This window comes from Olea europaea, unplaced genomic scaffold (genome assembly GCF_002742605.1).
Source record: "Olea europaea var. sylvestris unplaced genomic scaffold, O_europaea_v1 scaffold2260, whole genome shotgun sequence".
In the NCBI taxonomy this organism is placed as follows: domain Eukaryota; kingdom Viridiplantae; phylum Streptophyta; class Magnoliopsida; order Lamiales; family Oleaceae; genus Olea; species Olea europaea.
The window spans coordinates 167,070-193,205 of NW_019240654.1; the positions used below are offsets into that span (position 1 = coordinate 167,070).

The 26,136-nt window shown below is 34.5% G+C and overlaps 3 protein-coding genes and 1 pseudogene across 7 annotated transcripts; 2 read left to right on the forward strand and 2 right to left on the reverse strand.

Annotated features, from left to right (window-relative positions):
* Positions 1–570: 570 nt before the first annotated feature.
* Positions 571–8,979, reverse strand: LOC111381133 (magnesium transporter MRS2-11, chloroplastic-like). 5 transcript variants are annotated; one of them, XR_002700275.1, is made up of 15 exons: positions 8,395–8,979; positions 7,538–7,610; positions 7,099–7,169; positions 6,160–6,245; positions 5,955–6,045; positions 4,959–5,027; positions 4,243–4,323; positions 3,997–4,159; positions 3,847–3,892; positions 3,721–3,749; positions 2,937–3,017; positions 2,315–2,397; positions 1,338–1,381; positions 1,125–1,232; positions 571–1,027 (listed from the first exon to the last, which is right to left on the reverse strand). XR_002700275.1 is itself a non-coding variant. In XM_023004875.1 (14 exons), the coding sequence occupies exons 1-13, from the start codon at positions 8,794–8,796 to the stop codon at positions 1,137–1,139; spliced, it is 1,386 nt and encodes a 461-aa protein (XP_022860643.1). In that variant the 5' UTR covers positions 8,797–8,979; the 3' UTR covers positions 571–1,027; positions 1,125–1,136. The 5 variants fall into 5 exon arrangements, 2 of the variants coding, with proteins under 2 accessions (XP_022860643.1, XP_022860641.1); XR_002700274.1 differs by having other exon boundaries at positions 571–1,044; XM_023004875.1 differs by lacking the exon at positions 3,721–3,749.
* Positions 8,980–11,126: 2,147 nt separating this feature from the next.
* LOC111381128 (probable cytosolic oligopeptidase A) lies at positions 11,127–12,725 on the forward strand. The gene is made up of 5 exons (XM_023004869.1): positions 11,127–11,323; positions 11,445–11,612; positions 11,701–11,803; positions 12,037–12,044; positions 12,666–12,725. Exons 1-5 carry the CDS (start codon positions 11,216–11,218, stop codon positions 12,723–12,725), a joined length of 447 nt encoding a protein of 148 aa, XP_022860637.1. The 5' UTR covers positions 11,127–11,215.
* Positions 12,726–12,843: 118 nt separating this feature from the next.
* On the forward strand, positions 12,844–20,349 carry LOC111381129 (organellar oligopeptidase A, chloroplastic/mitochondrial-like). Its single transcript, XM_023004870.1, has 16 exons — positions 12,844–13,038; positions 13,098–13,122; positions 13,170–13,246; positions 13,831–13,974; positions 14,087–14,317; positions 14,385–14,475; positions 15,315–15,436; positions 16,166–16,273; positions 16,364–16,609; positions 16,770–16,915; positions 18,200–18,317; positions 18,773–18,932; positions 19,016–19,047; positions 19,434–19,499; positions 19,624–19,695; positions 20,033–20,349. Exons 1-16 carry the CDS (start codon positions 12,844–12,846, stop codon positions 20,174–20,176), a joined length of 1,977 nt encoding a protein of 658 aa, XP_022860638.1. The 3' UTR covers positions 20,177–20,349.
* Positions 20,350–20,719: 370 nt separating this feature from the next.
* Positions 20,720–24,707, reverse strand: LOC111381137 (annotated as a pseudogene).
* Positions 24,708–26,136: the final 1,429 nt, after the last annotated feature.

Genomic DNA, 26,136 nt, shown 5'->3' on the forward strand with positions numbered 1-26,136 from the left:
ACTTAAAAATTATTAACAATAAAGTTGTTGATGCTCAAGTGTTTACATTTTTATTTTAAAATTTCTAATTAAAATGTTTTTTATTTCTCATTTTTTTGTTTGTGATGTACAAACATTCTGCAGGTTATCAATAAAAAATTTCTATGTAATAAAATATTCGATTCATATAAAAAAAAAATATTTTTTTCATACTTAAAAAATCTAGTAAAAATATGGGATTATAATTTTTTTCAAAATTATTTCAAGATGAGTGAATCTTTTAAAGTAATGTTATTTTGCCCACCGAGGATGTAATTTCAATTTAGATGATGTTAATGTGACATTAATTGATAGGTAGAATGAAATGATTAATTTAATTTCACTTTTCATTTAACCAATCATCTAGTATCATCTAGATTGTGATTGCTACCTCAATTGAACTACATAACATTATTCATTCTTTTAGCACCATCAGTCTAGGTGACATTAAGTATCATTAAATAAAATATTCAATTAAATGATTCACATAATTTCACATTTAATTGAACGTATTTCATATACTAATGAGCACCAGTAGCATTATATGCAAAATAACAGTGAATGACTTGTTAGCATATTGATCATAAACATGTACAAAACAAGAAGATTGCATATGTAATGGTGGTAAATTGCAATTCGAGTCCAGTCAAACAAACTCAACTCTGCCTATTCAAAAGCCAACATCTACACTGTCATTGCATGAGCAACTTATAATAAGTAGACGGGACTATGACCTCGCTTCCAAATAACTGTAAAATTTGGATGGAGGCAAATAAAGGAACGCCTACTTCAACTCTTGTAGTGGAAGCTCTCCACAACATAGACAGCCTAATAACTCAATACGATTATAGTCCAGAAAATACTGTATGCGAAAAGGGATGTGTTGGTTGTTGAATTTGGTCTCTATGTAGCAAGGAGCCATCAACTTGTGATATAGATATAGAAACACAGTTGATCTTTAGCTAATTTCTCTCTCCATTTCTCCTTGCTCAGCAGTATCCATTGTTCCCTATAAAAACGACGACACTGCTGTGTGTATAACCATCTGTCGCAGTGGAATGAAAATGTTCATAGTATAACAAGATGAAGAAGGGGGTGTAACTTACTCGTTCTCGTGTTTATAGTATTTTCCTTTTCCTAAGGTATGAATACAATATAAAAAATGCAACTACTGCACCAACAATAATTCCTGTAGTTGTTATCCAAAATGCAAACTGCGGAGCCAAAATGTGACGAAGTGAATAAGATTAGAAAGCAAACATAAGCCAAACATTAAGAAAAGAAACACTGGCATATAAATAGAGTCCCAAAGGACATACCGCACGCTCCTCAAGGTAGGACTTCAAGTTCATGCCAAATATACCTGTAGCCAATGTTTTTATGAGCCTCGGTAGCTTCTATATGCATGAGGATGACATTATATGATTTCAAGGTTTGAGGAAGATTGATGTTCAATTTTCATTAGAATGGCATAATCAAACATTGGGATAATCTCAATTTGTAATTTGATTGATTACCATTGTTCACTTCTCAAATTTGATTAAGCCATAATATTTTAGTAACACTGCAAAAACTATGAAAGTACAGAACAGATTTGAGGTAAAACGAAATAAATAGAATTAAGAGTTAACCTAGAATGTTGTAAGATGAGCAAAATATTTTCTCAAATGTAACTGTTCTTCTTAACTACTCTAAGCGACCACAAAGAAGCTAGTGTCAAATTCTTTGCCAGTCTGGTAGGGCCACTAAGAGTCAAAAAATTCAAAGATTACCTAGAAATTGACAAAGTTCATCAGTACATTTACTCGGTAATGTTCAGTTAATAAATGATTTTAATGCAAGGTATCAAAGATTTAGTAAAATATATAATAAAATTATATACTTATATTTGAAAAGTGATGCGAAAAAGATGAGAAAAAAATTAGTTACTTGTAGGAAAAATTTGAAATTGTGTAGGGAGGTTAAGTGGATAAAAGATATCGAGCGAAAGACCAGAGACAGACACCATATACTTATATCGGGTTCTATATATCGCCTAATATTTAAAGTCTCAGCATAGTGTCAAATTATAGAACCCGCTTGAGAGTGGAGCTATGGAGGGCCTCAAACTTGTGCCTAAAGAGTCATGTTAATTAGAAAATTACATCACTCTGTATGCTATGACATTGTTCTTAAAGTAAATAGTTACAGACATGTCAAGTATCCTAATAGTACATGTACATGAAATTTAACCAAACAAAAGTTGTTAATCATTCAAATAATAACCATTTTAGTTTATTCATAGAGAGCTCGTTACCTGCAACTAGAGCACCAACTGCAATACAAAATGTCCCAACCTGAAGAAGAAGTTCCACTCTGCTTACCTCAAGCCTCCGAGAGCTGATAAGAGAAAAGGCCATCAGTAAATAATGGAAAGATCCCTAAGTTTTGAATAGAATAGTTGTTGGGAATGAACCAAGAAAGCATATATTGTTTAAAGATGCTCATAGTAAGATAAATGACTAGCGTACTACTGGATAACTCCTACGACAAATGAAGTTCACTGATATTTTTGATTAAATGCTACCCTCAATAATCTAAAATATTTCATATTTTAAACCCAAAGTTCACAAAAACAACCAAATTCTCCATTAATTTCCAAGTATATTTGCAGAATTAACAGACTTATATGTACTACCTTATTTTTCATTTCTTGCATTCTTAGATAAATTTAAAGAAATGTTAACAGCTTAAATATTTTTTTCTTGAACTCTGATAAGAGAATATAAATTGAGTGAACAACTTAAATCATTGTAGCATGATGAAAGACATAATGGGACAGCTGATGCCATTGCTTCAAGTAGCACCAATGTTTTCTTTTAAAATTCAGTTTGTAGATAAAAAAAATAGATGGAAAAAGAGAAGGGTTGGCAATTAACCTAAGGTTGACTGCAATGGAATCTTCCATTTCTTTCGCTGAATCAAGAAGCCTCTCTGCCTGACCATGACAAGATTCACACCTGCAGTTTCAAGACATTAGTGAGAGGATAGTTAACTCAGGTAAAGAATACATAGGCCAAAATTTCTAGTAGCTCCATGCTGTTCTTAACTAACAATGACCACAAATGAAAAAGAATAAAACTTCATAACGCCTAGCTTTTACTAAAAATACTGAAAGACACTGAACAGCTTCAATAAATCAAAATGATTTAAAACTATGTTCAGAAACTACAACAAGCTTAGCTGAAGATATCTGAGGTCAAATAACAAAATGAGGATCAGAAATAAAGACGGCTTATTTTTAGATCAAAAGAAAACATTATCTCATACTATCAAATTTTTTAATTGAGTAACAACAGTAGCAAAATTACACTCAAAACACACTTCTTTCACGAAATCTTTAATTCTCTAAGAGTGTGTTTGATTGACATGAAAAATATCACCTAGAAAAGAAAATATCTTCCATCTTTTGTGGAAAATAAAAACCACCTCTACCCAAGGAAAATGTTTTCCTTAAAAACAAGGAAAATTAGGCATATTTTTAAAAGTTGGAAAATGTTTTCCATGGAAAAAAATAGCAATCAAACACTCCAAGTAGGAATTTGGGTGGAAAACTGATATTTTCCATGAAAAATAAATGTAATTAAACACACCCTAATAGTTATTTATATAATATCAAAGTTAGGAAAATCTTTTTGGGTTAAGGGTTGCGGATGTCCGAACTGCAGCAAGTGATGCTTCCCGCATGATTTCTGTTAAAAGTAGAAATAAATGATATCACACAATGCAAAAGGTAGCCAGCAGCCACCCTATATACTCTGAATAGAATAGAAGGATGCCATGAACTACCTTTGGAGATAGTTTTCTAAAAGCATTTCAATTTCTTCTTCCTCCTCTGCAGAAGACACACTCAAATCAGTATTAGATTGCCAAATTGACAATATGTTCAATTCCACAACTTGATTTACTATGATGATGAATCAACCTTACATGACTTACCCTCAGCAATCTGCTTTTCCAGGGGAACAGAGCATTCCATCTCATCATTTTTCTGAAGGGTACAGTTTCTTCCCATAATACAAATGCGTCGTATTTCATGTGTGTCCTCAAGAATATCAAGCAGCATTTGTTTGAGTGCTCCCGCTCGTGAGCCCAATTCAACCTTTAAGAGAAGTATACATGGTTATTATACATCAATAATTTAGATGGAGGATATGTTACCAAATCAGAGGAAAAATTATATACCAATCTCTGCTTGCTAATTCGAAGTTCCTCCAATATGTCACCTGTCAATCTGTTTGGCAAAGCCTCAAGTAATGCTTGCACCTGAAGCAAAGGTAGCTCATTCAGTTGTTGACAATGAAAGTAGGAAGATAGAATGTTCTAAAAGCCTAAATTAAGTTCTTAGTGTTTTCTTTATAACAGGAGTAAGATATATGTCAAAAACATGACTTTCATTAATTATTTCTTCGAATTTTGGTTGATTTTTTTGTGGTGGTGAGAAATTCTTTAAGTTATGCATGTTCAGTCCATTTCTCTTTTTATGTATATGTTACCATTATCAAAAGAGTAAATAATACTGTTTTTTAAAACTGTTGATTTGACAAAAAAGGTGTCTCAAATTGAAGGATGTTTATATAGGATTGAAAACTGCATTTTATCCAAGAAATAAGACACTATTGTCATATATAGAGAGACCCACGTAGTATTCTTCTACATAATGCAAACAGCTGTTTCAGTTTTGTTATTTAAAAAAAAGTACTATAGAATTAAAAAAAGGGAATATTTTGAGCAGAGTTAGCAATTGAATCAATTGATCTCTCATGGTTCTCACCTTTCTCCTCAGTACAAAAAATTTAGGGAGAAGTGAGAAGACCCAAGATACCCCCACCAAAGACACTTGACAATTGGCAGGGAAATGAGGACTAGAAAACCTTAACTCACTACGTTCCCATACTCACACGTGGTTCTAAATCCCATAATCTCTGCTCCAAACGCTGTATCCGTGAATGTAGTGCTGCCTCAACCACCTAATAATTTCACATTGGAAATGGGTCAGATTTTTTAAACAATCAACATTTCAGGTTCACTGTATAGATGAACAATGCGGTGGTTAACAAAACACTGCTAAAGGACTTGAAATAATAGTTTCTGCAGAAGGGCATATTAGTTTCCAACGCAAACAAAAATAACAGCAACTCTTCATTGTTTTGCAATAAGTAAAAATTTTATTCACAAATAAAGAAATGAGGCTAGGATGGAGGAAACATTTAAGCAGCTATTTCTCCTTCTTTACAATTATGGATCGTCAACATTAAGCATGATGATTGAAATGTAAAAATATTGCTATAGATGAATTGACTACACATTTGATGATAGATAAAATGCTCTGTAACTACTGGACTGCTCGGACTAGCAGCAAATATGTACAAGAATAGCGTCCACTTTATCTTGAAATGAAATTTGAAAAAGAAAGTTACTGATGAGGCAAAAGACTGTTAGATATAATTGTTATTTAGTTTCTTTATGGAGGGTAGTTTTCACACTATTTTATAGTCTCTTCGTAGTCTTTTCAGAACATTGAATAATAAAAGAAGTCTTGTTTAACAAATGAGACACCTAAAAAGAAAGGGAAAAAGAAGAAAACACCCAATACCATTATTTAACATTTGAAAGTCTCCTTTTTATTGTATGGCAATCGGCAGTTCCCTATAGGACAATAATTATATTAGATCTTGCTTAAAAGCTTATTTTTTGCAATTTTAATCCGGTGAAACTTGAAAGTAAACTGTAATTTTCTCATCTAGGCATTCATGGACTTCGTGAAAATCCACAATCTTAATGCCAAAATCATTTAAAATCTGGGAGAGTTTGGTCTCAAATACCAATGCAGCCCCCAACCATTAATTGTCAAGTTGAGTTATTGAAGTAGAAAAAATTACTAGTAGGAAACTAACCTCAAGGACAAATGGCATTGATGGTCCTCCATTCATGGTCTTTGGATTTAGGCGGGGCAACAATGCATCAATAAAAGCTTTTCCACCTTTACTATTGATAACCAAGAAACAAATATTAAATTGATGAGAAACTATGTCAAATATCAATTAAATACAATAAAATCTCAAACAAAAATATCAAGACTATTGATTTTGAAAGAGATACCGATTATAGTTGAATATATAAACATTTTCTTGCATTGCTATCGCTCGCAAAGAGCCCAAGTTGAGCAAAATTGCATGCTCTCGTACCTTGATAAAATACAGAAAAACAAATGTAAATCAATTTGAACCAGTGAATATTGTATGAATTATACATTGTAAGTTTTAAGTTTTCTGATAGTATAGTATGAAAGTACTGTTGAGGTGGGAGGAACAATCATCCAGTGCCAACTTTAACCAGTTTGCACGAAAAGGCATAGAGATACAATTGCAACTTATGATGCACTGACACGGACACGCGTGTCAGACACAATACGTTGCCGACACGTTCATTAAATTATTTAAAATTCTTCATTTATGTAGTTTAAATTTAGTTGTATACTTATTATTGATTTTTCTTATCGAAATCTTTTAAATATGAGTACTTATTTGTTATTTGTTAATAACTTTGAGTTAAAAATATATAATCGCTATAGTAAGAAAGAATAATGATTATTGTAGAGTGTCGGTATTGACACGTATCAGACACAGATACACTACCCAAGTTAGAGTGTCCGTGCTACAGAGATTGCAACAAACTCCAAGAAGTGTTATTACTTTCCAGTTTTTAAACTTATTTCTACATAAAATTTTGAGTCATAGAACTTCTCCTGATCATATTGCCAAGCAGCAAAACCTTATTTTTTAAGCAGCAGTTCCATCCTAACTAAATTTCATGGATTTGGAATTCTATGGAAGCTATCCTTTTTCTTTTTAATTTTGTCTATAAGAACAAGAAACCAAAAGAAAGTGATCGTTGATGTAATTGCAATATTGTTACACAACTATGAAAAAAAGGCGGTATATGGCTGTATAAACCAATCAAGATTGGCTATGCACACAACCATATTGCTAAATAATTGCACAATGTAGACTGTAGCAGAAAGCAATTCATTATCGGTACCAGCAAAGACGGCATTGAGTTGGTTAACCACAATGATGGATCAACACTTCTAATATCTCGAGGACGGAGACCTGTTGTAAAAAAAGAAATATCGTGTCCAGAGAACAATAATAGAAACAATAGGGAAGAAGAATTAACAAACTTGATTAAAGTCCATTGTCATCACTGATTCATATAGACTAATTGACCAGGAAAGAAAAAGTTTATGAACTCTATAAACATTCTCAAATAAAGAAGGAAGATTAATTGCATACATGTCTGCTAAATTCAAAAATTGCAATACAATTTCAGAGATGAGAATCAACTGATTATTACTTTACCAAACAATAAATTAATGTGAGATGTAGAGATATAAGCCACTACAGAACTGAACTTTATTGATATTTTCCAACTCCAAAAACGTGAACTGAGCTCAGTAGATCACAAACTTATTACTCACCGCTTGACTTCAACAAGTGTCGTCTCATTATTTTTCTGGTAGATACATTCCCATCTGACCTTACTTCCACAACCTGTTGATGGGGAACAGTAAATGAACATAAACATGAAAAAGTGTACCATGAATTAAGCTTAATATTAACCATAGAGAATTCAGCTGCTTCATTTATTAGTTTATATGCCTAAAATGGACCAATGGAAGGATAAGACAAACATAAGCTCTGCCTTGCAATGTCTGTTGGAATCACAAGAAACTCTTGGCTTAAAATTCTATCATTCTTTGATTTCTAGGACAAAGCAATTACAAATTATTAAACTAATAAAAATAGTGTCTGCACTTATAACACACAGAATCACCAGCAACATTGTTTCATTCTGTGAAGTGAATTGAAAAATTCATACATAGAGAGCCAGATTTGTGTGGCTTCCCTTCAAAATTTTGGTGAGAAATACTTTGATACATTCAATCTGAAATCTCTCTGAACATGCACTTGACACAGAAGAAGACGTGACAATTCTGAACTTATAAATCAGTGGAATTTATTCTACTTCTAAGGCAATCTTTGTCCTCTCGATTTTTTTTTTAACATCATATTGAACTCTTATGGATCTGGATGCACTGACCTATGGTTCTTCCTGATTCTAATTACATTGCTGGTTTGCTAAGTTGATTTTTATATTACCAAATAAAATAACATGCAATGTAACATTTCCAACGCCAAATTTTACCAAATTAAAAAGAACAGCAATAACAAATTTTCCATTCCATCACCACAAGTTACTTTCATATATATTCGAGACAATCAATTATCAGAAATAAAAAATTCAATTAACAAACAAGCACTTCAGGAAAATTACCTCATAGACAGGTTCACGAATTCCAAGATTCAACGAATCCCCAGAGACAGAATTCGAGATCGGACTCCTCACCGAACCAACAGAACCGTTAGAGAACTCCTGACAAGCCACCTCCCCATCAGAAACGTCATCACCGACTACATCATCCCCATCCTTATTTAATACTTCTGTCACACTCTCCCTCTCCTTGGATTCCGAAAAACACTTAATTGCACCTTTCTTCAGTGGAATCGAGTGCAGGAAATCCTTACTCCTTTGCAACAACAACAATTTTCCAGAAAACTCGCATTTTGACTGCGATGGTTCAATTCCCGTCAAAATAAGATGAAATTGAGGGTAGCGAACTGGAAATTGCAAGGGATTCGGGGAATGATGTGAAGAAAGTAGAGCTACAGAGGCCATTTTCGAGTGAGAAATTCATGCGACAGCTACAAATTCAATTACATACATATATTGATCTCTTTTGTTAACAAAATCCAATCCTATCCAATCAACTAATGATTCTAGAATCTGGAAATGTACATATATACAGTGAGATTTTTTTTGTGAGAGGGAAGGGGAGGACGAAGGTGGTGGTTGTGAATGGTTAGCAGATTATTGTGGACACGGTTATTTATAATTTATTATTATTATTATTATTATTATTATTATTATTATTATATATGGCTTAGATATTCCCGTTTCTTTGATCAGGTTGGCGATTTGAGTTGTCAATATTGTAGTGGTATGAAAAGGATGCATCATAGACGGGCTTCGGATAGATTAATTATTCATTATGAAATCCATTTTTGGAATAAATATATTTGTGGGGTATGTTCTAACTATAGTTTTAAATATTAAAAAATTAAAATAAACTTAGATAGTACTTTTTCTTAAGTCACTTTGAATCATCTAAAAATGCACTTCTCCAAGATGTTCTTCATGGAGATAAAGGATTTATGCTTGTATATTGTGTGTGAGGTTGAAGATCAAAAAATGATTTGTCAAGGAAATTTAGTTCGCCAACCTCACACACAAGATACGATATGTCGACGACTATATTGGTCGCTTCACTTCTAAACGTTCACGAGACCTGATCTCATCCACGCTGTTAAATTAGTTTGCCAACAATTCTAAAATTCAATGAAGGATCTTTATATTGTCAAGCATATTCTACAACATCTCAACAATGCTCACATATGATATACGATACTTATCACAAAGCTCTACCTTCGTGATATAAATAGGACACGAGGTCCCATCGTTAGAAGAAGTGCAACTTTTTTTTGGGTATATTTCTCAATTTAAATTGCATTGACCAATCATCAAAAAAATAATCTAGAGTCTCTCGAGTATTGGGACTAAGCATCGTGCCTTGGCAATTGTTTTAGCTGACATCACATGGTTTCAACAAGTAGTCGATTACTTTGGTATTAAACTTGATAAAGTTTCTCTCCTTCTACAATCCCATAATCTGGTGTTCCGTGTTTGTATAAAACACGTTGAGGTAGAGTTTGCTAGCTGGGTAAATTATTAGAATGGTCATTGAACTTTGTTATGTGTTATTATTTTAATAATTGGAATAAAATATGTATCTTAATGATAACTGAACTTTGCTAGTATTACCATTTCATAACTGAACTTAAAAATATATAGAAACGATTATTAAACTATGCATTGTGTAACCTATTTATCACTCAAGTGAACAAAATTTGATAGAGTTAACAAACGGCATGACTTGCTTGTCACTCATGGGCAAACCCACATGGGATCAAATGATCCCGCAATTTATTATTTTTTATTTTTAAAACCTATTATCGTTTCCTTCATGGTTTGCTTTCATAGGTTTATTAGAGTATGTCAAATGAAGTCAAAATATTGTAATACTAATATAATTTCGAAGTGTTCACGTCCTAATTTTTCGCTCATTGATGGTGTGTGAAACTGCCAAGTGCAACAAAGTTACAGTGTGTCAAAGTAAGTCATTCCAAACTAATATTTCAAGAATTTGAAAAATATGCTAATTTTAAAAATTCGTCAACGACCGTAAGCTAGTTGAATCTACAAATAGCCTACGTTGCTTAAAAGCTTGTTTCGAGCACTAAATCGTAATCATATCAAATGGTCCAAAAAGGTATATCAAAAAGAGTTAAACGCGCGTCAAACGTACGTCTCTAAAAAAGACGTTTAACTCGTCTTTTTTAAAAAAAACGATTAATTATTTCATTAACATTTATTATTTTTGCACAATAAATTCGTCAATATATTTTACATCGTTTTATTAGCAAATTTCACAAGAGTATGACACAAAAACATTTTGAATCGTTATAAATTAAATGTAATTTAAATTACTTTCGAATTAAATTTGAATATCATTTACTTTATAGATTGAATTTGAATTTTATTTCAATTCATTTACTTTTTACATTCAACTTAATTTACTCGCTACCGGCTCAACATTTGTTAATGACTTGGTAAACAAAACTATATAAATAGTAAAATCATTTTGACAATATTGCTAATGATATAATTATATTAAATTTTCAAAGTATCAAGATGCATGGATTATAATTATAGTAGTGTATTGACTTATTTTTATTAATAATATTAGCTTTTTTATTTTTTATAAATTACATTTTAATTTTTGGCCCCACAATACAAAAGTTCCGGGTCCGCCTATGGCCAATGACAATGACTTGCCAAAGCCACAATACAAAAGTTTCGGGTCCGCCTATGGCCAATGACAATGACTTGCCAAAAATGAAAAGAAAAACAGGCAGCTGCCCAGCGAGTCAACGACTTCCTTCACTGCATCCTCTTGCAAAACTTGACATTTCTGTCCATGGAGTCAGTGGATAATCCATTACTACAGAGCTTCATATTCCCTCCATACGATATCATAGAACCAAGACATGTTCGCCCCGCAATGCAATCTCTGCTAAGAAAACTTGTAAGTTGAACACCTCAGAATCCTTTGCTTAAAATTTGATCAAATCGGATATATTACAGTATAGTGGATCATATAATTTATGGGATATTCGAAAAAGATATTTATTTCAATGGACTTGCAGGAAAATGACTTTATTGAATTGGAAAATACAGTAGAGCCCACATGGCCAAAACTGGTTGTGCCATTGGAAAAGATCATAGATAGGCTCTCTGTAGTTTGGGGAATAGTGAATCATCTTAGTTCCGTCAAGGACTCTCCTGAGCTCCGGGCTGCAATTGAACAAGTGCAGGTACAGTAAATGATTTTATAATCAGATAAATATGCTTCTGGTTGAGTTAATTTTGATTGATTTTTTTTTTTCCTTCTACTTTCTGTAGCCCAAAAAAGTTGAGTTTCAGTTGAAATTAGGACAGAGTAAGCCCATCTACAATGCATTTAGAGCCATTCGGGATTCTTCGGATTGGGAAACTATTTTTAGAAGTAAAAAATTCTAAAAAAAAAAAAAAAAAGGTGAGCATATGATGGGGAAAAAAATGATAATTAACAGTTAACTTTAAAGCTTAGACATGCCTGGCTAAGTTTAAAAGTTATAATTTTTTCTTTAATCATAGCCAGGAATAGTCTTTGCTTCAAATTGATTATGTTGTATGACTTTGTTTAGCCAAAATTTGAAGCTCTGCATTATTGTTTTATTTTATTTTATGCACTCAAAGCATTTCATGTAATAGGCTTTGATTGAAATTTTGTTTCATTTTCATCTTAGAGTAAACAAATAACTAATGTGGAATCATGCTATGGAAAAAAACTCCTACTTGCCAACAAAATATAAACAGGAGATTCAATAAGAAATGAGGAAAGTACTTCACATTTTTCATCTGCTTATATTTGCAGATAAAATTATAAAATCAAGATTATATAGTTATGGGCTTCAATAGAAATTTACTAGTTCGTTATGGAAGAATTTTTAGTAAAGCGGCATGTCCAAATAACATAAATAAATTCAAAAGATTAGATGACCATAAATCATTGAAATAAAAAAAATTTACATAATGCTCATACTGGATTACCTTACAGTCGCACAGCAATAATTTCCTTTTAAACAAGCTTTAACTTGATAATAATTGGTTAATATGCTATAAATCAGGATGTTTCAAAATTTGCTAAGATAATGATAATGTATTGGAAATTCTACTGAATTACGTTCGCTGAAAAAGGAAAAGAAACCATGAGCAACAATGGAAAGAAGTATATTAATTTAAGAAAAATGGGGACAACATTAAGTTTTACTTAAAACCAAGTCAGATTGTGTCATTGTATTTTCGAATCTATACAAATTGCTTAGGTCCAGAGTGAGTTGGCAGTTGTTACTGTAGATGCTAGAATATGCCAGTCAATGATGTGAATACCTAATTATCATGAACTTGACACCGATATGGCACCCAGCTTGTGAACTCCAATAGTCAAGTTAGCCTTGATGGTTTAACTTTACCATAAAGTCAGAAAATAATTTGCCACAATGTATGCTTGGATACTTTATATCTTACATTGTATGTGAGGTTGGCGCCATTATTTATTGGAACGTTCTCCACTTAAATGCCAGTATTGTGCCACAAACAAGTTCCCCAAGAACTGAGCATCAGTTGAGAGGGGGAGATATGCTCTTTAGGAAAATCCTAATCAACAGGAAGGAGCAGTCTGAGACCTATCTTAAAAGGGTGATCAACTTATGAATTGTCTGTGCATTTTTTACCAGAGTTAACTGACTTCTGTATAGGGATATTGCTTTATGCTTTCTATAAGTATGACAGTTAAAATTCATTACCTATCATTTTTGACTTTTATGCAGTAAAATTGAAAGAAGCAGTTCTGGATGGAGTTTCTCTTGAAGATATTGAAAGAGAACGCTTTAACCAAATACAATTGGTGATTTATTGTGGAAACCTAAATTACAAAATACATTTTGCATGCTACCCTCTAACGCAAAAAAATATTTCGTCCTTTATTTTTTGTTTCAACACAATGTCAAAGTTTTTAGGTTGCATATCGATCTTTCATGTGTAGAAGACTTTAAACTTAGTGTAAATGCATAAGGGACTGTCTGGTACAGATTTTTCAATCTGATTAAAATTGAAATTATAACTGCTGGGTGGTCAGTTGGGACACACCCGTGAGAGGATGGGTCAGAAATGTTGGCTGGAAACAGTAATAAATTTGTTGCCAACGGTGACCTTTTTGCTGAGAAGCCCTCCCAGACACAGGCAAGTACTGGAGAATGAGTATAGGGAACTATACAATGATGAACTAGAAACCTGTTGAATGAATTCCACTGATTCCTTAGTTGAAATATCGCATATATTTGTTCTTTACTACCAGTTGAATTGATCAGAATGTTTCCTGAAATTCACATACCTATATAACTTGTAGACTGTTGATGGAAATCTGTCAACTAAATTTGACAATTAGTAGACTTCTTTTTTTTTTCCCTAAATCTTTTAGCTGACCTGCAGGAGTTGGCAAAGCTTTCCCAGAAATTCGAAGAGAATATTATTGATGCGACTAAAATGTTTGAGAAAATTATTACAGATAAAAAGGAAGTTGAAGGTATACCTTTGACTGCACTTACTGTAGCTGCAGAGAAAGCGGTTCTCAAGGTATCACTTATTAACCACCAACTTTAATGAGTAAATACATTTTGACATTACAATAGTCATATACTTTCTTCTCATTTTCCATTTGGTTCGTGGTGTTTCTTGGTCATTGCAGGGATATGCAAAGGCCACAGCTGATGATGGCCCATGGGCTATTACATTGGACGGTCCAAGCTATCGCTCTGTTTTGCAACATTCTTGCAATAGATCTTTAAGAGAGGAAGTTTACCGTGCTCATGTGACCCGTGCCTCTGATGGAACTCTAAACAATAACCCAATTATAGAACGCATATTGGAGCTCAGGTTGGAGGAAGCAAAGCTTCTAGGCTACAGTAACTTTGCAGAGGTATGCAAGATGGTTTTTCTAATATTCTCTTTCGCATTTATTACAAGATCATAAATATGAATATTAGGTGAGCATGGAAACAAAAATGGCCACCATTGATAAAGCAAAGGATCTTCTAGATAAGCTTCATAGTGCTTCTTGGAATCCTGCAATTAAGGGTGAGTGTTTACCTTAAAAAATGCACATGTGTTATTTTGAATCAAACTAGTATCAATATCACCTAGTAATCTCAAGAGAAATGCCAAAGATGTTGCCATCCATTTCTTCTAATAATTGAATCTACCATGTTGATATTCACATTGAAAATATTGAATGTTCCTTAGATCTAGTTGATAAATATATTCATAATTAGAATTGAGACTTATTTCTGAATGGCCCAGAGCAGTCTTACTGCCTGTTATGATTGTAATACCCAACTCTTGACCCACATCTTCCGGGTGTTAGCTCGAGGAATTCTTTATAAGTAAAGGACTAAAATGCCTATGGTAAGTACCAGTACCATTTGATACGATTGATGTAGCCTAAATATGTTGAATTGTGGATTTAGAAGCTTCCCTTTTAAACCTCAGATGTGAAAAATTGTATAGTGTAGGTCACTCCTGAAATAATGAGTGCTGTAAGGGTCATAATAACCTCAAGGTGGCAACATTTAGGGCCACTGAAATATTTCATCATTGCTCTAGGCCCAGAATTCCCTGGCGCTTCATACTATGATGGGAGTGGATTGATTGAGCACTGACATGCCACAATCAATATTTCACATTTGCAATGAATGGGAATGTAATATCCCAACTCAAGTCTAATTTAGGTGGGCGTGGAGATAAGGAACTTTTGTAAGGGCCCAAAAGGCACATGGTAAAAAAGGCATCATTTGGGCTTATTGATTTGCTCTACTATTGTTTCTTTGTGGTTGTTTTGCGTACAACAGTGGCATGACAGTCATATCATAACTGGTTGTTTTACATATTGTTTCCCGATTTTTCTGTTAATACTTCAGACATGGAAGACCTTAGAAATTTTGCCATTGCTCATGGTGCTGAAGAAGCTAAAGATTTAAATCACTGGGACATTAACTTCTGGAGTGAACGTCTTCGTGAGTCTAAATATGACATAAATGAGGTTGGCTTTTCTCTGTTCTTTGTTCAAAGCTTCAGAATGATTTCAATTTTCACTTTACTTGCTGAAAGGGGTGAAATTCCTGGCCCAATTTTCAAAATAGGAACCAAAAACATGTTCAGATGTATAAGTTTGGTTCTCTTCTGAAGCTATCTTATAGCTGTTTCATTGCTTCGTAAAAGCTTATTCATGTCACGCTTCAGGATGCATCCTTAGTCTTACCAACTTGCTGTTCCTAGAATTACGCAGATAATTTTGTTCCTGAAGCATCCTAGATCCACTGGTATCAAGCAGATTATAAAAAACTTACCAATTAGTGCTTTCTTATCAGATGCATCATCTGCACTCATATTGCAGAGCTTATAGCAAGAAAGCAGTCAAGTTGTCTTAAAATGTTCATCTTTTTTCTGTTTCTCATTAATTTGAACCTAAATTGGTTCAAGGGAGTGCGACATAATTGACTCCAAAAGAAAAATGCATTCTCCTAATTTAGTTTTAAAACCAACTTTATTGTTTTTCCTTATTCCCTTCTCGTGAACATATGATATTAAACTCTCTTCGATCTGATTTGAGCCTGTTAAAACATCTAATCTCTTCATGTTTATAGCATCAATATCGCAGGTGCTTTTCATGTCCATTATCATAAATACGTCTACTCTAGTTTCTATTACTCCAAGGGAAAGCAATCATCTAGAGGTTTTAATTTAGTTTTCTTCAATGCAATTTTTGCAGGAAGAGCTACGACCGTACTTGTCTTTACCAAAGGTGATAGATGGTCTTTTTAAACTGACAAGGAAGCTGTTTGACATTGACATAGAGCCTGCTGATGGCGCAGCCCCAGTAAATTCCTTGAAACTTCATCAACCTAGTGCTTGTTTTTGTTTGTGATTTGAAGACGTGTTAGTGCATTTTATGCTTAAATTTTTGTAGGTTTGGAATAAGGATGTCTGCTTTTACAAAATTAATGACTGTTCAGGTAGTCCCATAGCATACTTCTATTTTGATCCATACAGCCGTCCCTCAGAGAAACGTGGTGGCGCTTGGATGGATGTGGTTGTTGGTCGCACTCGTGTGCTCTCGTGTGACGGTGCCTCTACCAGATTGCCAATTGCTCACATTGTGTGCAATCAGACACCTCCAACTCAGGACAAGCCGAGTCTAATGACCATCCGTGAGGTATATATTCAGTACCTACCTTATGCGCCATTGTTGTGGCTGTTGTTTTTTAGTATTGAAAAAGAATAACACTGAATAAGTAGCAGTGCAAAATTTCATGAGTTTTATGGATGCTACTGTGAATTGAGTTACTTGCCGACTATTTAATGAACAAAATCAGGTTGAGGCAGTCTTCCATGAGTTTGGCCATGCACTTCAACATATGCTAACCAAACAAGATGAAGGTCTTGTATCTGGCTCAAAGGGGATAGAATGGGACGCTGTCGAAATACCTTCTCAATTCATGGAGAATTGGTGTTACCAAAGGTAAAGTAATTTATATAATTTTTTCTGCATTTTCATTTTTGAGAAAAAATTTGAAATTGAATCGTATCTCTAATTTCATCTGGTTTATACAGCTATACGCAGAAAACTAAAGGAAAATGGCAGCCTACAAATGGGAACAGAATATTTAATAATAGCTACAGCTATTGTTTTATAGTATTAAAAAATTGTTGACCCTACAAATCTTATCCCCTAGTAGTTGCATAAAATTAGGAAAGGCCATATCACTTCACGTCATATTCTTAATCGGCAAACTCTCTATGCTTAACACTGTCACATAGTATACACATATTTTCATTGCAGGTCCTCCTTCAAATGAAGCCCTGGACATCCACCAATTTTTCCTTCAGCTTGAGTAATCCTACCTCTCTAGTGTGAATTTCCATCTACACCTACAATCGTAGCTTCTCATTTGTCCTTTTGGGGATAGAGATCTTAAAATTTGACTCAATTTATTGATCTGTATTCTGATCAATTTTCAGAAAATACATAGCATTACATTTTGCCTTTCTAAATTAAGATTTGGTTGCGTATCCTTTTGAGAAATGCTGGCAAATTTTTGTATGTTCAGCATTAAAACCCTGTAATTGTCAAATTATGATAAGCAGGCATGGTGTTTTCGTCACCGAGTCAGCTCTCAACTTCAAAGTCTAGAGTTCATATATGGATAAACTATTTTTCAGATATTATATTCGAAGATAATTACCTGTATTCAGACTTCACCATTTTATTCACTTGTTCTATTAGCCATTGTATAGCATAGTACTGAAGAAATAAGCACTCTCTACCACAACTATAGGTCACACATTACAATGTGCTATAGAGAATGATATAACATTGTGGTGCATGATAATTAGATTCTCATATTTTTGGCAGATGTAACTTAAAACTCTCATGACGTTCGAATTAGACTAAAATTTATGCATGATAATTAGATTCTCATATTTTTGGCAGATGTAACTTAAAACTCTCATGACGTTCGAATTAGACTATATGGTCTGAGATTTGAATCTTCTCCTAGAGATGCTGAACATCATATTCTTGCTTCTTCTACGACTTACAACACAAAAACTTCAGTCTTTCTGTATTTATTATTGCTAATAGTTCACTTGAACCGCTTGATCCAAAGGTTTAACCTGTTATAGAGAGGAACAAACATTTTTGTTCTAATTATAACTCCACCAAATTCATTAATTTGTATATTCATATATCTCTTAACGAATTCATTATCTAGGGTCGGTGGTTCATGGAATTTTCCTTTCACAGGGATATAATTATGAGCATTGCCAAGCATTATGAAACTGGAGAAAGTCTTCCCGAAGACTTATGCTTAAGCATTCTTTCAGCAAGGACATTTAGGGCAGGTTCACAGCTACTTCGTCAGGTAAATTTGGAAGCCAATGATGCCTATAGTTCTGGTGGCTAAGGCTGAGGCTCAAGGATTACACAATTCTGATTTCGAGTCCCACCAAGTGTGCAGACACTAATCTAATTATATATTATTTCGTCTCTCTATTTGGGCTTTGTTAATAGTTGATTGATTATCGTTTACTTATATGGGTAATATTAAAGTTGCAGTCGCTTATCATATCAAATTGATGAATAGCATCACTCAGAAAAAGTGATATTAAAATGATTCTCAAAGTTTATCTGTCACTTCTTGATTAATTATTCAAATTAATAGAATAACTTAAAGCTAAATAGGGGGAACTGAGGTTTTTACCTATCTGGAAATTCCTTACTAAAAATATCCAGAAGGATTTGTAATACCTCACATTAAAGAAATTAAAGGGTTATAACTGATTTTCGTGTATAACTTATATACCATTTTGTTTTCAGCTGCGTTATGCTGGCGTTGATTTGGAGCTTCACTCAAATTATGTACCAGGTGGACCAGAGTCTATATATGATATTGATCAAAGGGTAGGGAAAAAGACACACATAATCCCACTACTTCCAGAGGACAGATTTCTTTGTAGTTTTGATCACATCTTCGCTGGTAGCTCACTATTCCATTTTTCGAGCCAATGTACAATCCTCTTAACAAATTGATAATTTCTTATTTGAATATGCAAATTACAGATAAATATGCAGCAGGATATTACAGTTATCAGGTGGCTTCAATTACTCTATTTGCATTTATAAAAGTTTTAGTCGAAGTTCATTCCTTGCAAATCAATTATAAAAGTTTCAGATTCAGTATTCATGATATTATTAATAGCTTCCGTATCTTGGTCACATCCAGTTGTGTTTGATGTTCCTATTTCTGTATAAAGATTTATTTTGCAAGTATAGTGATAGAAGTACGACAATTTCTTTAAGCTTACCTTTTTACTCTTAACGCATATATATGTTTCTAAGAATACTGTGAGTTTGCATGTCTGACTAGATTTCAGATTAACATCTCCAAAACAAATTTGTCATTTTTAATTAAGCAAGAAACTTTTTTATACTTATACCTTTTTCTCACATCTTAATATCAAGCATCCTTATGTTTCAGTGGGCTGAGGTGTTAGCTTATGATGCCTTTGCAGCATTTGAGGAGGCTGGGTTAGACAATGACCAGGTGAGGCTGTAGGATTTGCATTCTGTTGTATTAGTGCTTTTTTCCCTCGATGGTACCTATCAATGCTTTTGTGAACCTCATAACTTGTGTAATTATCTCAAATCATTTCCATCTTCTTGAACAGACTCTTAGAGAAATGGGCATCAGATTTCGAGAAACGATCCTTGCTCTTGGAGGTGGAAAATTGCCCAACGAGGTAATGCAGCATAAAGAAAATTATGTTTTCTGCAATTTGCTAGGGCAAGTGATTTTGTTCGAGTGCATCAAATATCTGGAGAACATGTTAATATTCAGGCTTAGAATGCGTAAAGTTGGAATCATTGTTTATTTGTTTAAGCATGTTAATGAATCTTAAATCCTAAACTTCATAGTTTTTCTCTAATCCTAACATGCCAATATGTCTTCACCTTAGAGCAACCCCTACTTTCCATCCATAACGAAAAATGCTTATCGTAATATTCATTTCCCCCCCTTTTGAGTAGAAAATTTGCATTATATAAAGTTATCTTCTTTTACATTACTGGTTTTCCTAGAATTTCGTGGACGTGAACCTTCGCCTGATGCATTTCTTCGCTACAATGGCTTACTACCTACCATTATTGCAGCTTGAGCTGAGTAGAAATAGCCAATTTCTGGTTACAGAGTATAGCAAGGTGGAGCATTTTGTTGTGTTCTAATGCACTATAAACAATAACTTTAATAAGTTTCATATAGGGCTTATAATTTACTCGTAATGCACCCAAATACCATATAACTTTGCTTAACTTAAGCTATGTATAAAGATCGATTGCTGTATTTCACCTTTTCTACTTATGATGCAATGGGAAAAACTCGCGGTCAATTTGTTAAATTACAGTATATTGATTTAAACGATGGCAAGAAATAAAATTAAATTTTACACGTAGTACGATTTTTGTGTCAATTAAAAAAATGTTAATCCTCAAATGTATCTTGTCTGAAAAATACGTTCACAAGAATGAAATTCAAAGGAAATTATGAAAGCCCACTTAGCGGTAGAGCATGTGGTTTAATTTGATGAAGCGAATCATCTTTAAAAACCTTTACTTGTCTGGGTAAGAAGGGTAGAGACATTTCCTCCAACCAATGTTCAAGCACCCGGCATAATTTTATTAAAATGATATGGAAAATTTTCCCATGTATTCTCATTTGAAATTAGTGGACTTCAGACTATTCAATTGTGCAAAGAAAAGATAGGGAAAAAAAAAAGTGTTTATTTGATTACAAGTAGTGACAACATTACATACTTCCAATCAGAATTTTACAGTCAATGTCAAAGTTATTGTTCGAAATTCAGCTGTTTGATTGTTCTTGATGCTTGATTGTCTCTAATTTTCGTTGTGTTAGGGCGTTCGACTCTCCATGAAAATCGTGTATTCTGTAATTACAGTCGAATATTTATTTTCTCGCACATTTTCTTGATATCGGAATGAATTATGTCACTCCCCACCTTTGCACCGAATGCTCCAGCAGCTACACGTAACATATCCTCAATCAAGGCAACATTCCCCATTATTCGACATGAGCCCCACTCTCTAGTCCTCTCCCTTCAAGCAAACTAGCTGGTGGCTTGTGCTCATACTCTCCTATATATGTAGCAATGCCAGACGGGTTGAATCGTGTTTTTTCTTTCCACCATTTTGCACACATGAAACACGCGCTCAAAACAGGTACACTCTCGTCTCCATCTGAAAAGTATACGCCACCTTTTAAGCATTTATTGTCACGTCCATCTGTTGAGCTATCAATTTGTAGAGGAATGGTCTTGCACCTACCACGAGGCGATAGTTTGTACACATAAGATCTTTCGGTAGGAATTCCGACCCCATATATGGAGCATCAAGCAACCTGAATAAAGTCTACATTAAAAATAAATAAATGAAACATATGTTTATGCTTGTTAACATTTCCAAGCCCTTATCAAGTACAGAATCTTTATGCTTACTTCGTCTCAAGTGGATTAGACCAGCACTTATAATAGTTGTAATTTGGATCGTCTAAGTCATCAGCTATTCTGTGTGAGAAGTGAGCTTCAGCTCGCTTCATCATCTTTGGAGCAATAAAGCGAAGTAGATCCAATAAAGTTCTCACAGTGTATGCTTTGTTCTCAGCAATTTTTTGGATGCTTTCCTGGCTCATCTCATTATATTCCGTCCATACATCGCCACACGATGAATAGGAATTTGGGGAGCTATCACTGCGAAATTCCTGCGAACAAATTCCTGTTTCTAGGCTCATTTAGTTTGAAACTCAAATGACTTCAAGAGATTCATTTAGCAAAGCTTTGTTGGGCTTATTATTCATTTGACGTCATTCAATATTGTAAGAGAAAAGAGTAATCTTGAATTGCAATGTAAAAGACAGTGGGAAGTTGTTGACCCCGAGAATTGGACCCTCTACGTGGCAAACGGATAGCTACTCCATGTAATCCTCCCTGTGCATAGTAAAGCATGGTCAGAAGCACACGGTCGGAACCAGTGGTGGTGGTGGCGACCGCATACACTCCGACGGTCAAGTCAGCGTTGGGTGATTGGAACAGTGCTCAAGTTGTGTAAGAGAGTGAGGAAGAGAATATATATTTCTTAGTATGAAGAGCTAAGTTGTGTGAGTTTCATTACCTTTGTCTCTTGTCAAACCTTAGGTATTTATAGACGTAGAGCACTGTTGGATGTGAGACACGTGTATGCATTTAATGGTGTAAGGCGTCTGCTCATAGGCGTCAATTAGCCGCGTCTAGAGTAGGCGGACAATTAGTTCTTCTGAGTTGAGTTGACATAAAGTCAATATGTCACATCAACTAGATCTATGAAGATGTCACATCAATTGATCCTTGGAGGCAAAGGAGATCCTGACAGATATCTTTTTGACAGTGACAACGGAGAGATCTGCCTGGGGGTACCTCGGAGTGCCCAATGCTTCGGAGTTGAGGGACACTTCGATTACTTTAGTGGATCTACTCTTCACCTTACAGCGTGTCATGTTGAGGTCGTCAAGAGTGGGCATCACTTCGGAACCACTTCGAATGGATACCTGTCACTTCGGAGAGTGGTGTGGCCGTTGTTCCGAAGTGGTTTGGTCAGGGGTGTAATACAAGTTATACCTTAGAACCAATGACAGGGAGTTGTGATGACAGCAAGTCCAACGATGCCTTCCCAAAAGAAATAATCCGTCTATACTTTGTTAGTTCTTGTACTCGAAAATTGGTCCCTCCACTATTATTTTCATTCTTCCCATTATTGTACCTTTTCTTTGTTGAATTGCATACATGGCCTTCTTCTGGAGACCAATCCAAGTTACCCCCAAATGGTCTCTCCTCCTTTAGGTATCAAAGAGATTATGGAGTCCTATGTTCTTGAGACGCACATGACATTCACTAGAGTTTGAAGGTAAAGAAAGTCGAAATCTAAAAGACCTGGAGCCATAGCACTGCAATTATCAAAAGCAGAAGTTGAGTACCTTATGCCATAATGTTTTTTCCACGGATTCTTTATATTTACATTGCAATGAAACTACCTTCTGTTCTACTGTGGACAATGTAATATATAATTATTTCGCCAGGTAAACATAAAAAGGAACACTAAATAATTTCTTTGCACAAGTAAAATGATGACAAAATACATCGGTAATATCACATTCAGGAAATTAAATACATTTTTGTTAATTAATAAAAGATTTATAATAATAATAATAATAATAATAATAATAATAATAATAATAATAAAGACTAACCTGATAAAAGCGACATCTTTGCTCTCAGCAGACAGGACATTATCAACAGCTTTCGGGACGCCAAGAAACGCTGGACTGATGTTCATTATTGCTTTAATGTGTTTAGCACACCAACTAGGGCCACCACCTCCTCCCATGGGTGGAGGTGATTCAACCCATTTAAGGAAGTGCAGAAAATAGATTATCCCCATTGAATGAGGCACCACCCCCACTTTTTTATTGCCATTTGTTACATACACAAGCTCAATTTTGCTCTTCAATCTAAAAAGCGTTTGGTCCCTTATCTGATCATGCCTCAATTATAAGTGTATTAGATAAAGCTCAAATCAATTCAAACTGTCTTATACATACCTAATTCTTAACATTGATAAACAATAAAATAAGGAATGAACATTCAAATCTGATCTCTCGCCAGTATTGAACCACCTCGTCTTAAGGGTTAAAAATGGTCCCATTTATTTAAATTTAGCATAAACCATGAATGTGGCAAGCGAAGGTACCTTGTACCTCTGTATTTTGAAAGGATAATCTCCAATCAAAAGCAACCATAGACATATTCTTTCCCTCATAGCCAATGCGTGCCACATACAAAATATTCAGGAGCAAAATAGTCAGCTGCAACCAGTTCGGGGATAGCCCCGAACTCGAATCCCTGGAGGATCAAGCCCTGTTTCATTGTCCAAGGATAGATGCTCCAACCAACACATAGGCCTAAAATTTCATCAAAATGCTCAATTGGGTGTCAAAATCTTAATCAATATCCTAAAATTGAAACACAAAACAAAATCCAATTATGCAATTCAAACCTCTTGAATATCTCTATAAAGCTACCACCCCAAAGCCGCCTGCGAAAAAGACCATCATAACAAGGCTTTCCCTCCCAGAGCTCCAGTCCTCCGGTGATAATGCTGGGCACCAAAACAATGGGATGGAGGGCGATTAGGCCTTCATGCTTCAGCCTTTCTTCGGGTCGTTCAGGCACCTTAAGTCCAGGCAAATTATCGGGCAAGCAATGAAATAGAAACAAGAGCAACCACCAGGTGGTGCACATGTAACCAATTATCCAACAACATAAATCCATGCACCTCCATTCTTTGGGCTGTTTCTTGTGCTTCCTCCTTTTTCGGGTTCTCTTCTAACACAGCAAAAATAGCACCTTGATTTTCAATCTCAACTTTGGGCATCTCAATTGATTTCTTCTCATTGGTTTTTGATTGATCACATGAAGAAAAATTGACAGGCTCAAGAAAGCAAAGCTTTCGAAAATGAAGAATATAAGCCATTGCAGATAATTATAGCTCAAGACTAACAATAATGATGATCCATCTATGAAAATATAACAATTTAAAACATGCAAAGTAGTTTAGTAGATATTAGGAGCTCAGTTGCTCAAGAATCAGAAGTATTTATCAACATAAACTCAGAAAGATGGACGTGAAAAATTGTAGTGGAGCATAAGGTTATGGGAGTGTTGGCTGGAGGTACAGAGTGCTAAACCGCGTGATAGAGAATGAGATATGGAGGTGTTTGTACACGTACCATCAAACAACACAAGACTTCTAAATTGAGTTTAAAATAAAAAGAAATTTTAGTATCAATTTCCTTGAGCCATAATTATTCTAACACAGATTTTTAATTTAGAACTTGTCTCAATTGCCTGGCTTTGTCAGCTATCACCACACTGTTAAGCGAGTTCCATTATGCCTTTTCTTTTACATTTTTCTCTCACTAAAAATTCCTCTGTCTAGAAGCATAAAATAGTCCTACGAAACATCGAGATGGGTAAAAATTCGTCTGAAATAGTAAATTCCCGAGGTATGGAGCAGTTACTGTTTAGGGACGTAAAACACGGTATAAAGAGAAAGAATCCAAGGGAAGATAGACCCAATGATGGAAGAAATAGCACACATTACGAAGATCACAGATACCCAAATGGTGGATGGTGTTTACGGATCAATTCACAGGTTTAGGAGTAGGCAAAAAAGATTGATGGCTATGTTTGGTAATATATGAATGTTGTATCTATAGAATATTATTTCGGCACAAGCATGTTGGGTGAAAGGGGCAAGAGAGTGAGGAGGCACAATGTTCAAGGAGATGGGAATGGTACGATAAAATTCTTGGCTTTGTGCAGTTTCGGGGATGTTGTTTCTGCAGATTGCAGCGTAGGCTCCGGCTCCGCTAGGTGGTATGGTCAATTTCAGGCTTGGATTTTAACGGTTGGATTTGGGTCAAATTGAGGAGTGGAAGGTACATAATTCTTGTGATTTTATTTTTGGTGATGTTACATGAACATCATCATTTATAAATTGGAATATGCTAATTTGTACATAATACGGTGTGTTCATAAAAGTGTCCATATATTTTATTAGAAGTGGGTCCCCCTTTATGTAAGTGGGGTGGACAACGTTATAAGCACCTTAATATACGTGGAGCATAACCCTAAAAAATTTCTCACTTTCTTTTCGACACCTCATTTACAAATAAAGATTATGTAAAGGATGATGTACAACAAGTATTTTCTTTTTTATTTTACCATATACATATAATAATGAACTGTAATACTCAATCAACCAAATTGCCCATGAGTCGCAACAAGGAAAAATTGTGAGCCTATCATTATGCGAGAGAATGGCGACGATGTAGGATGGCCCTCCTCGTCTTTTGATTTTTCGAAGGCAAGGAGGCGAGAATTAAAACATCCTGATTTCTAATGGGATGGCGAATTCCCACTCCAATTGGGTAACGCAAAATAGAATGGGGTATTTTGTCATCTTTTACACATTAACTTTTATTTTAAGGGCATCTTCAATACTATCACCAAAACATCAAATTTCACCAAAATTTGGTGCAAAAACTCTCAAATGTGGTACCAAAGTTTGTTCAACAA